The sequence below is a fragment of the Pseudopipra pipra genome, chromosome 12 (genome assembly GCF_036250125.1).
Source record: "Pseudopipra pipra isolate bDixPip1 chromosome 12, bDixPip1.hap1, whole genome shotgun sequence".
Lineage (NCBI taxonomy): Eukaryota > Metazoa > Chordata > Aves > Passeriformes > Pipridae > Pseudopipra > Pseudopipra pipra.
This window is the reverse complement of record NC_087560.1, coordinates 9,551,703-9,563,500: the sequence shown is the minus strand read 5'-3', so window position 1 is coordinate 9,563,500 and position 11,798 is coordinate 9,551,703. Positions and strand designations below refer to the sequence as shown.

Here is an 11,798-nt window from a genome sequence, read left to right as displayed (position 1 = left end):
GAGGTTGAGTTTTGCAGCTTCAATCATTAGCAACAGTGTTACAACTGCCAAGACTACTGTATTGACCTAGTACAGGAAAATGGAGAATTTTCTTTATGTATACACACTGTACACAGAGTGGTGTTTTCCTCGAATCCCTTCCAAACAATTTTCAAGGTCCAGTCTTCTTCACACCTCTGAGACAGAGAAGGCACATTTAAAGGCTTTAGTTTTCAAGAGTGTTCGCAAACAGTTATTGCAACCAAAGCAGCAAAACGCTCACCATATTTTCAGCGAGGTCACTTCACGTGCAGAGAATTCAACTAAACACCTTCCCCAAACGGCCCCAGCACTGCGGGCAGGTCCCTGCAGCGCCGGGGCAGCTGGAGCGCCGGCCCTGCGCTCCCAGGAGCTGCCGAAGCTCTTTGGGATGGGACCAAACGAGAGGACCCTTAGTGAAAAATACTCAAACCATCCTCAGAAGCGCTACATATACATATAGGTATATATTTATATGTAACTAACAAAAGGCAGAGGTGCGAGCCCGCCCGTACCTGGCGGCGCTGCCCGGAGCGCTCTGCCCGCCCCGATTCCCAGGACACGCCTCCCCATCCCGTCTCACGCCCGGAGCGCCACCGCCGCCGATCAACCCCCGCAGCTCCTCTTCCCTTCCTTTTCTCTCCCCCCCCGCCCCGGGAGGCGTGTCCTGCCGCCGGCTCATCCTCACCTCCGTCTCCGCGGGGCCGTCCCTGCCTGCGCTCGCTGCCCGCGGTCCCTCCTCCCGCCGCCGGGGGCGCTCCCGGACCCGGCCCGGTCCCCATCCCACTCTCGCTCTTTTCCTCTCTCCCCCCCCCCCTCCCGCGCGCGCCCTTTAACCACCGCCTCGCGCGGGCGCGCGCGCGGCCCGGCCCCTCCCTCCCCGCCGCTCGCGCAGAGGGCGGTGCCCGCGCGCGCGCCCCCGGCCCCTCACCTGATTCGGGCGCCCCCCCCCCCCCCGTGCGCGCTCCCGCGGAGCCATCCGGGCACCGAGCGCGGCCCCGCTCCCGGCCCCGGCGCCGCGGGGGCAGCGCGGCCGCGATGCATCTGCACCAGGTGCTCACGGGCGCCGTGAACCCCGGCGACAACGGGTACTCGGTGGGCAGCGTGGACGACACCCCCTTCACGGTAAGGGGCGGGGAGGGGGGGGCCGCGGGCTGGGGAGGCCCCGGCACGGCGGCGGTAGGCCCGGGGAGAGCGGGGGGGACGGGAGGGACCCGCCGGGAGGGGGGCGCCGGGGGGACCCGGGGGGATGCGGGGACCGCCCATCACCGCCAGCGAGCGCTCCGCCGGTGCCCGAACCCAGCCCGGGAACCCCCGGTTCTGCGTCCTCGAATTTCCCTGAGTGCTTCCTTCCCCCCCTTCTTTTTTTTTTTTTCTTTTTTCTCCCCCTTGTGTGTGTTTATGGCTCATCTGCAAAGCGCAGAGGGTAGGTCGCACCGGGGTTCAGACGGAGCCCGCCCGCTCTCGGCGAGCGTTTCCCTTCAATTACTATGGTTGATAAAACACAAATGTGCCAAATGCACCTCTCAGACGGGAAGGGAGAAGAAACACAAGGATATAAAGAAATACACTAAGTAAATTTCACGAGGCCGGTAGTTCATAAAATAAAATCTGTTTATCATCCACAGGCTATTTTTGTTTATTCCAGTGTCAATTTCCACTTCTTTAGCTCATGATCTGCTGCTCTGATTTTAATGAGTGATCAGCTTCTGCAGTGTTTTGCATACTGACATCTAATCACTATGTTATTATTTGCAAATAAATTGTCTCATTACATTTTATATTAACGTTTACAAGATTATATCCTAGCCACAAAACAGTTCCAAGCAAAATGATGCAGAGCATCCTTTTTGGTACAAGATAACTGTCAGCAGACTTGTCAGACATTTAAAGCTTACTTTAGATTATCGCAGATGTTATAATTTCAGTAATGAATGCTGGAAAGTCTTAAGAAATAGAAGGTGCCATGTTTGTCTTTATTTTCCCTGTTCTGCTGCTATGCAGCCATACTGCTATTAAAGGGACCTCTGATACTTTTGATATTTATATAAGAAGTAATTTACTTATATTCTAATGTTTCTTTTTACTGTGACAATTTAAAAGTCAATCAACTGGTATTATGAAAGACAATTTTATGCTAATTCTTGCAATGCTTTTGATAACATCAATAATGAATATGTGTTATGGTTTATACAAGGATTTTCCAAGAGCAAAACTAACGTTTTCCAAAACAATTCAGAATTGTTTGGTAGCAAGTTAATTATGGAACTGCGTGTAACAGACCTCACTGTCTTCTCTGGCTGCTGCATCCAATTTTTCATAATACAGTACACAAGGAATTAAGGAGATAAGTCTGTTTTACTAAATATATCTTCTGGCCTTCCATAACTGTACCTTTCTTCTTTGCTTTTTCTTCATTCTCTCTATTTGTGGTATTTCCTGCTCTTTTAGACCTCGATCCTGTAGTAAACTGTATGGTTAAAAACATCTGCCTGCAAACAATTTGGAGCCTTATATCCAGATCCTTTGGATATCAGTCACCTCTGTGCCATAATAGCATCACAGACCATCCTCCACTGCAGGTGGCAAGTTCATTAGTGCCTACCCTTAAATTCTGTTGCTCAGCATCACCTGTATGGACAGAGCTCTGGGCCCCAAACCTTGGGAGTCATAACTTCAACTCAGATCCTGAAGCAAGTTCTGCAGTTTAGGCAAGAGGCCATCAGTATTGGTCACAGAGCCTCACTCTGTAGACCTGCTCTTGCGACCTGTCAACGTCTAGAACACAGCACCAGCAGAGCAGTGAAAGGGCAGGAGGTCAGGGGAGATCTGCCCAGCATATGCTGTCTGTGAATTCATGGGCAGCTGTTTGTGTGCTCATGTGCTCACTTATTTTTTGGTCGGTGTTTGGGCATTTAAAATGCGTGAGAACTAGTTCACCATTGCTACAACTGATTCATCACAGGGACTTGAAAATACAGCTTTTTTTGTGTGCAGGAATGAATCACTCGTGTTAAAAATACTCCACTTAACAGCAGAATAATGGCTTGGGGACGTGTATATATGTATCTACTAGTTAACAGTCTTGGAGCTATTTCCCTTTTTTTGAGGAGGAGTAGGGGAAGGAGAAACTTCCTCTAAAGATAAATGTGCCTTAGATATCTAACTCCAGCAAACTTATGATTCTGAGACAAGAAATGCATTTTTTTCTGCCCTGGTGAGGAATATCGCAATTGTCAGGTTCTTCATTCTTCCTTTCCTCTATGGTTTGTCCTTGGCTTGTTTACATGACTCCTTGCTGGGGATAAAGGTAAGCTTTTTATTTCCCAGTCTGTGTAGGTAGAGCTAAGGTGATGACATGTTCTGCCTCAGCTCTTTTAAAGCTTTGGTAATAGTCATCTACTTATTCTGAGAATAAGACAGGGAAAAGAAATGATTTTTCTACTATTTTATTCTTTCCCTGCTAAAAACAAGTATTAGTGTCTCCATAAAGCTAAAAAATCCAAAGGAATAGAGGCACTTGCTGTGGGTTGGCTACAAAGGTTTTGCCAGTCCTTTATCTGAAATGCTCACAGTGCTCTTTTCTCCCTGTGCTCCCACATGGGCCTTCAGCAATCCTGACATATATCCAGCCTTTCCCAAATAAGGGATGAAGCACAGAGAGGTTTGGTGAGCAAACTGCCTGGTGGGCACTGTAGCTGTGTTGTGCCCAGTCTGGTAGAGTGGGTGATAGACAGGAAAAACTGTTTCAAGGGTGATTAGAAGCAAAATAACTTCATAAAGCTGTCTTGTACCAGACAGTCCCTTCAGCCTCCCTTCGTCTGAGCTCCAAAGAAGACACTGCCTAAGCCAAGGATTTAAGTACTAAATGACAGAAGTTCTGGTAATAATTCTGTGCACTTTTCAACTTTCTGTTACTTCATGTTCTCGTTTTAGCAAATATTGTTAATGGTGTTTCACAAGCGAGTTTACAGAAGGCCGAGCTGAGCTTTAAGCAGAAGGGCCTTACAGCACACACCCTGCCTGGACAGAGGGTTTGGTGTTTGTGCCTCATAGTCTGACTGGCAGCTAGTAAGTTTTTCAAGGTAGTAAACTGCATTTTTCAAACCATAGTTTATTTAACTAAACTTTTGTTCTTAAGCAGCTCTTTTATGTTGAGCCAGTTTCAGTCACTGACCCTAACTCTGTGTGGGATGTGTGTTACCAACCTGACTTGCTGTGAGGGAAGTAAGGGGGTTTCAGAGAGATGTCAAGCTGTTCTGATTCTGTTTCTTTGACTTCTGCCCTTAGTACCAAGCTCAGGGTTGTCTTTTTCCCCCTGAAACTCTGGACAGAATGTAGCTGTTTCTAAGGTTAGTCTAGGTTTAAAAATATATAAATAACTATGTCAATTACGTAAAGGCTGGATTCTGTAAGTATAAAAATTCCAAGCGTCCCACAAACAGCAGATAATGAATATTTACTTTTTGTAAGAGGTACCATTAAATGCACAAAATACGTAACTCTAAACATTTTTAATTAAAAACTAGAATATCAGATTTTAGGCATATCTGTACATAAGAACTTTTCTGATAAAAAGTGAAAAAAATTATTATTTTTCATTTTTGAAAAAGACAAGCTTCTTGACATCTTCCATGCTAGTACTGACACTGGAGCTGTGTGGAATGAATTTCAGAAGCTGTTGCAGATAAGTCTCCTACATCCATGTAGACTTTTTTTGACCTCATTGAACACAGCAAAATCTTCATCCACACAGATGTCCACAAGATAGAGCAACTGAGAACAGCTTTTCCCTGCTGTGTAGGGTTTCCTTCTACTTCTTCTCTACTTCTTCCTTCTTAAAACACTTACTTATGAATCCCTTTTAGTTATTACTACTTACATATATCTATATGTTCTCTGCTGTCTTTATGTAAACTGGATTACAGATGCTTAACGTCTGAATTCTTACTAGGTTCTTTTTTCTCTGGAGCACTGTTGAATTTGTCTCAAATGTCGCTTTAGGAAAACCTCTTTTACAGACCAAAGGCTGATAGTAGGCTGGGAGTTGTTTCTCAGTTATTTGCTAATTTGCATTAAGTGTATGTAATTCTACTACTACTTTGAGGAAGGAAGGGAAGGAAGTGTAAGTGTTGTGTCCATTGATTAGAGTTTGGAAATGGTTCAGAATTCAGGTGTCTCCGTCACTGGCAGGAAGGTGGAGGAATTTCTGCATCTTATGTTTACTATCCATAGCCAGAAACTTAAGGATGAGCGTTGTTTTACTGGAAAACATGGTCAGCTGAAAAAGACAGATGCATGTGCTGCTTTCATATTATCTGAAAAGTGAGGATATAGCATAAACTCTTAGAGTAGGACATAATGTCCTACTTCTGTGTGGTGCTCCTGCATTCAATTAGAGCTTTGTCATTGCTCATTTCAGTGGTCCCAGATCCTGACAGTTAGAGCAGACATTGGCAAACTACAGCTTATTAGTTGCTTATGGATCCTGCAAGTCATCCTGTCATTCTGAGGGTTTTGCAACTCCATTTAATTTTCTCCTTGAAGTTATCAGTGACATTAGAAATGGAGGTTGGCAGATACTCCATGTGGGTGGTTTTTACTGCACTTGTTTTGTTCAGTCACTGCTTATAATTCCGTTTATTTAAGAACTCTCTGCTCCTCTCATCCATTACAATATCTCAGCATCTTATTCCATTCCTTTTTATCACCAATGCTGTGGCCACTGTTTTTCTGGCAGGAGAGACCTGAGGTGGCATGAATGATCTTGTGAACATGTTGTCAGCTAAAGCCTTAAGAAGGAACTACCGACGTTGTCAGCTGAATCCTTAAAAGGAACTCCTGATGTTAAATGTTATGACACTTCCCTATTTTTTGTCAATGTAGGGTATTTCTACTGCATCACCAGCTTAAGGAGAGAAAGGACAAAAGAAAAGAGGATTTAACAGAAATGTGTTCTGTTCAAGTATAAACATGGTAATAAATTGAGTACATTAGAAAAGCTGCATAAAAGTTATCAAATGGAAAACTGGTATTTAACCATATAATGTGAAATATGGAAATATCTTTTAGTACATGAAAGTATATTGACCTTTTCTTAAAGGTTGAGTTGTAATAAATGTACTTCTTAAAATAATTTTAAGATTTAAGGTAATATACTTTATTATACTTTCAAGAAATAAGGCACATTTTCAGCATAAATATCCACACTTGGAAAATTACTCCAGAACCAAGAGATAGCAGCACTTGCTCAAAGAACCTGGAGCTGAAAGCTGGTGCCCTGCTATTGGGAATGTGTTCTAAGGTCTGTAAATAATGGACTGGATCCTCTGTTGGCACAGGACACTTGGGTGTGCTGAGTCACTTGTTGGTGCAGTGGTAAACACAGGCAAAGAGTAGGATGGATACAGGTGACAATAAGATTTCACAAAGGAAAAATATCTCCTTCCTTGATCAAGAGCATTTTGATGATTCTTTCAGGAAAAAAACATTCTCCTGTAAACCACACTTTTAATTCACAACCACCTTTTTACTTAACTTTACAAAAATATGCTAAATAGTATAATTAGCTGGAAAAGTACTGCTTTGTTTCTAGAATAAGAAGTGTAGGTAGGGACAAGAGAGATGAAAAGCTGAAGTGTTTGAGGAGGAAGGCACTAAATTCTTTTGCTTCACAGAATAAGCACACATAGCCAAGTCTAAAATATTTTCTGTTTTGTGCATTGTCAGCTTTACACACACATGCAAATGTGCATGTTTAAGAACAGTGAGCAAAAGGAAATTGAAGTTGAGAAATCTTTTCCTTTTATAATTTGAGACACATGTACATGTCCCCTGCTAACAAACCTGCAACTAGTTATGAGTTATGTTTAATTTAGTTTGAAGTTTGCAATACCAACAATGAAAAATCAGGGTAACCAGAAGGATTAAGTCCTCGTTTGAAGTGGATAAGTACCTCTTTTTACTGTGTTAGATAAGAATTTTAACAGTTAGATAACAACTTAAATCATTTAGTAGGTTTGTATTAGTAGTTATGAGATAGACCATTGAAGGAAGGTGAGTCAATTCTTTGCTGTTTTAATTGCTTACCTTATGAAGTAAAAGTAGGAGAATCAATTGCCTGTGAATATTAGAATTCTGAATAAATTATTGGAACAAGAGGACCTGCTTCTATTTTCCTATGTACTTCTGGGCATTCACATCCTGGTCTCCATCTTCTTCCTTCCTACTTATCATCCTATACCATCCTGTCCAGAATTCCAAACCATTGGTGGAGTTTGTTTTGCAACAAATTCCATTATAAAATATAGGAAAACAACAAAACGACTTTCTGTTCAATGTGAGAACTTATCTCGGTCTCAGCTTTCTTTCTCTTATTTCTGGAAATAATCCTATTCAATTTTAATAATAACTTATTCTCTTCCAGGCTGGATCTAATAATTGGACAGCCTAGTCATCAAGCAGCTGGGATATTCTGTTACACAGATAATCTCCCCCCAACAACGTTCTAGCAATCCTGCTTACCTTGTGAATCACTCCAGTATCAGTTCCTCAGAGCTTCCCAGAACAACAGCTGTGGGTTTGAGGTCTCAGACAACACTGTGTCACTTTATTTTCTTGAGATGACTTTGGAAATCTTTGAGACAAACTGCTTTATCCACAGTTCTCATTTTTGTGTGGGCAGTTGTGTGGTGTGTTCATATCTGAGGACTGAGTTTCTGCTTTGCTGCTTGTGTTGTTGTTCCTTTCTTGGTTCATGCACTGACTGTATTTTCACTAAATTAAGCCCTTTTCTTCAGCCTTTCTCACTTGTTGCTCCTTCCCAGGAGGATCAGAACTAGATAGAGAAAGTCATGAGACCTAAATTATCCATTCCAATTGTTATCTTGTGCCATTATCTCAATGTGTCCACCAATGGAGGTTGATCATGTAAATCTCTAGAAATACTCACAAATTCTCATATGCTTCTCAAAAATTTGAGTAGCTTTAAAATAATTGACCTCAAAGGAGAGGACAAGGATTGACTCAGTATTTTGGAAATTATTTTAAAAGAATCAAGGGGCAAGTTAAAATTATAAAGTAATTTTGTACCATCTCAAATTGACTGTTGAGGACTTGCACTCTCTGCTTGCTCAGCTGTAAGATTTCTGCTGGCTGTATTGGAATCAGTGGAAAACTGACTTTAAGGAAAGAGACTGGTGACTGTAAAAGGCTTAGTGGTAGATTGATGCTAGGGAGGGATTTCTATGCCTGAATGTGGGAGCTGAGTTTAATCTGGAGTGATTAAACTTTTTAGAACAGGTGAAAAGGTGGCAGACAGATATGTATTTATCCTGTCAATAAAAAGTGCTGCAGGCTATCATTGTTCTGTAGCTAATTCATAAACATATTAGTTTGGCTATAGTGTGTGTTGCACAACATAAAATATATCCAGAAAACAAACAAACAAACAAACAAAAAACAATAAACCATAAAAGCCCTGCAATTGGATTCTTATAGAAAAGAATCACTTACTCTTCTTTAAAAAAAAAAAAAGGGGTGGGGGCAGAGAGGTACAGCACACACTTCTTTAGGAACTTACATGCAAATTCATTAATAAATGCTCCTGAATAGTAAACTCTTGTCTGCCTTGCTCTAGAAGGCAAGAAGAATTGGAGGGGAGAAATAAAACAACTAAAACCTAAACCTAACAGAAGGTACACACAGAGCTCAAGTTCTAGATTAAAGTTGGGGTTTGGGTTTTGATGGGGTTTTTTTACAGTTTCTGTCAGGTGATCCCGGTAGAGGTACAATCTCCTGTGCTACTTTGTTTCTACTTGTTGCTCCTTCTGCAGCTGAATTGATGAGGAACAAACCCACTACACAGTAACAGCTTGTTTTAATGGGGATTTTCACAGCTCTCTCCAAACTCCAGTCCTGTAACAGGTGTTCAGTTGGTTTTGGAAATAAATACTTAATTGTATTTCTTTTAAAAAATGTTTCAGGCATATGGCTCTGGTTGTGACATTGTTATTCTGGCAGATGACTTTGAATGTGTGCAAATTATTCCCGGTGCTAAACATGGAAACATCCAGGTCAGTTGTGTGGAGTGCTCCCAACGACAAGGCAGGGTAAGGATCTTAATAAATCTGTAAAGAATTTTTTAAAAATTGAATTAATTAAATAATTAAACAGCAACATAATACATTAATAGAATTAAAGAGTCAATTTTATGACAGAAAAAAAGATCACGTTTTACTAATCTGTGACTTTCAGAGTGTGTGTTACTCTATGAATTCTTTCAATTTAATAGTAATTTGGGGGGTGGGGCAGGGGAAGGGAAGGGGCAGAGAAAGCAGGAGTCATCTTGTAACAATGATTTTTACTCCTTTCTGGGACCTGCAGTAACAGGTCTCTCAAAATATGAACATACATATTAATTTCAGTATAGTTTCAGAACTGGAACACTACTAAAATATTTGTTGTCTCCATTTTTGTATACTTCCATCTAACTAAAGAAGAAATGGATAAATCATTCATGTATACATATATATACACACATATGTGTCCTGCAAAGTAATGTATTTGAAAAACTTATTTTTCAGGAAAGCTTTGGCACATTTAATGTGTTTAGAAGTGCTACAGTATGAGCTGTCATAATTGCACATAGGAACAAGGACTTGCCATGCAGTTGACTTGCCACGTGGTTTCATTTTTAATCCCTAAACAACACTAAAGAGACAGTTTAGAAAGCTGAGCAAAAAACCACTTTCTAGGAGTTATGGCAGTGCACTGAGCAAAGGTTTGTTGGTTGTCACTCATGACTAATATTGGCTACTTCAAAACTGGTAGCACCATTGAGGAAGCCTTAGTTAGGATTAGGGCAGGTTTAGCTGGCAGTGCAGTCCCAGTAGGACTGGAAAGGAGATTCCAGCTGCAGAGTTGATCCCTGCAAGATCACCACAAACCCCTGGGTCGTTCTGCCTCCAGGACTGAACTCATGGTCTGTTCTGTACCTGGGGAGTGAGTATGTGGTTGCAACCTTCCCTCCACTCCCCTTAAAGAAGTAAGATTTCATAATAAATGTCAGGAAACTTTTGCATTTCTGTATTGAGTAAACCAGATCCTGAATGGGAAGAACTTAAATGGTTTTTCTTTTGAGAGTCTTTTAAAGAAGAAAAAGGCATTTTAAAGATAGTCAAGACCCAGATAAATTCTTAATAAAGACCATTTTGTGTTCAAATGTTTCTGTAAAATAAGTGAGTGAAAGAAACTGAGGGATTCAGTGGTCTATATACTTCAGTTTTTCTATTTACCATTTATCTCCTCTCAAAATGTATTTAAATATTAAAAATAGAATTACATTTCTTGCTGTTCCTTTTAACTATTATTTAGTGATTTAGTGATACAAGATGGAATCTAGGAACACGCAGAGACACAGACACTAATAATTAATGCATTAGTTAGCTGTGAAGTAGACAGAACATGAGCAGAAGCAGTGAAGGCATCAGCTTTCCCTTATACATTAACAGTAGTTGCCCTAGAAGAATATTCTCTATCTGATTGACAGTGTTTATGCTGCTGAGCAAGATGCTTAGAGTTAAAATCTTAAAGGTGGGCTTATTCAGAAGTATGTATTTCTTAACTACCTTAAGAAAATATACCTATAACAGTTAATTACATTTGTATTAATTTCACTTTTCTTGAACATGGCACACAGAAGTAGTACTGGAAATTCTTCAGCTATTTTGGAATACTAAGGAATGCTTATTCTGCTTACCTCCTAATCATTCATTTTGAGTCTTCAACTTCTTTTTTTTTCCCCCCCCTCCAGATTGCAGCATCATATGGAAATGCTGTTTGCATTTTTGAACCACTTGGTATAAATTCTCATAAAAGAAATTGTGTAAGTATGTATTTCATAATTGTAATTTGGTCTAGACTCTTAGAAGAGGTAGAAGTCTGGCTTTTATTAAATTATGTTGGCAAACCAAAAATAAATGGATAAACAATTTTCCACCATTCCTAATAAAATTGGGTGGGTAGAATCTTCCACTACATGACTTGGACTTTGGACTGCACTTCTCCTAAGTTCACAACATCTTGTTCTTGAATCTCATACTGGAATGACAGGGTAAGAAGTTGGTATTTCCTATTTGAACGTTGTCAGAAATATGACACAGACTTGTTCATGTACACCCAGCGTTGTTTTAACAGCACAGCCACAGCCAAGCACTCGAGCATTAAGTGTGTTCTGAAGCAGGTTTCACAATCTTTGTTGCATCTCTACTGCCCTCCCTTATGTTCTTGTAAATCTGTGACCTCGCTAGTTTAAAGTAGTCTACAGATATATTTGGATGTGAGGCACGTCCAGGTCTGGTTCACAGGGCACCCTGAGGTGCATTTAAATTTTATAAAACAATTTAAAACTTATCAAAACTGGATTTAGCACCCTACCACTGATTGTTTTTGCAACAGGCTTAATAGCAATTTCTTAGAGAAAGAAGTGTGTTTTGCTGTTGATATGAGAATTAATCCTTTACTGTTTTTAAACTACAGCAACTGAAGTGTCAGTGGCTTAAAACTGGGCAATTCTTCCTCAGTTCTATGACTTACAACCTGGCATGGGATCCTCAAGGTAACGCACAGCTTGTTCAACATTTTTAGTTAGAACAACTTGGACACAAAATATTTTTATTGTAACAAAGTGAGAGCATGAATATGGAAATATTAGATTACCTGTTTTCAGGCAGTGTTGCATAAAATGTGAGGCTACAGTTAAGATTTGTCAAGATACTGTG

The 11,798-nt window shown here is 40.8% G+C and overlaps 1 protein-coding gene across 4 annotated transcripts in view; it reads left to right on the top strand.

Moving 5' to 3' along the window:
• The first annotated feature begins 961 nt into the window (after window positions 1-961).
• DMXL2 (Dmx like 2) overlaps window positions 962-11,798 on the top strand; it is a 49,292-nt gene continuing 38,455 nt past the window's right edge. For all 4 annotated transcript variants that reach the window (XM_064668799.1, XM_064668797.1, XM_064668798.1 and 1 more), the window contains exons 1-4: window positions 962-1,143; window positions 9,003-9,128; window positions 10,832-10,903; window positions 11,557-11,635. In XM_064668799.1, the coding sequence (XP_064524869.1) occupies window positions 1,057-1,143; window positions 9,003-9,128; window positions 10,832-10,903; window positions 11,557-11,635 (364 nt within the window). In that variant the 5' untranslated portion in view covers window positions 962-1,056. The remainder of the gene's footprint in view (window positions 1,144-9,002; window positions 9,129-10,831; window positions 10,904-11,556; window positions 11,636-11,798) is intronic.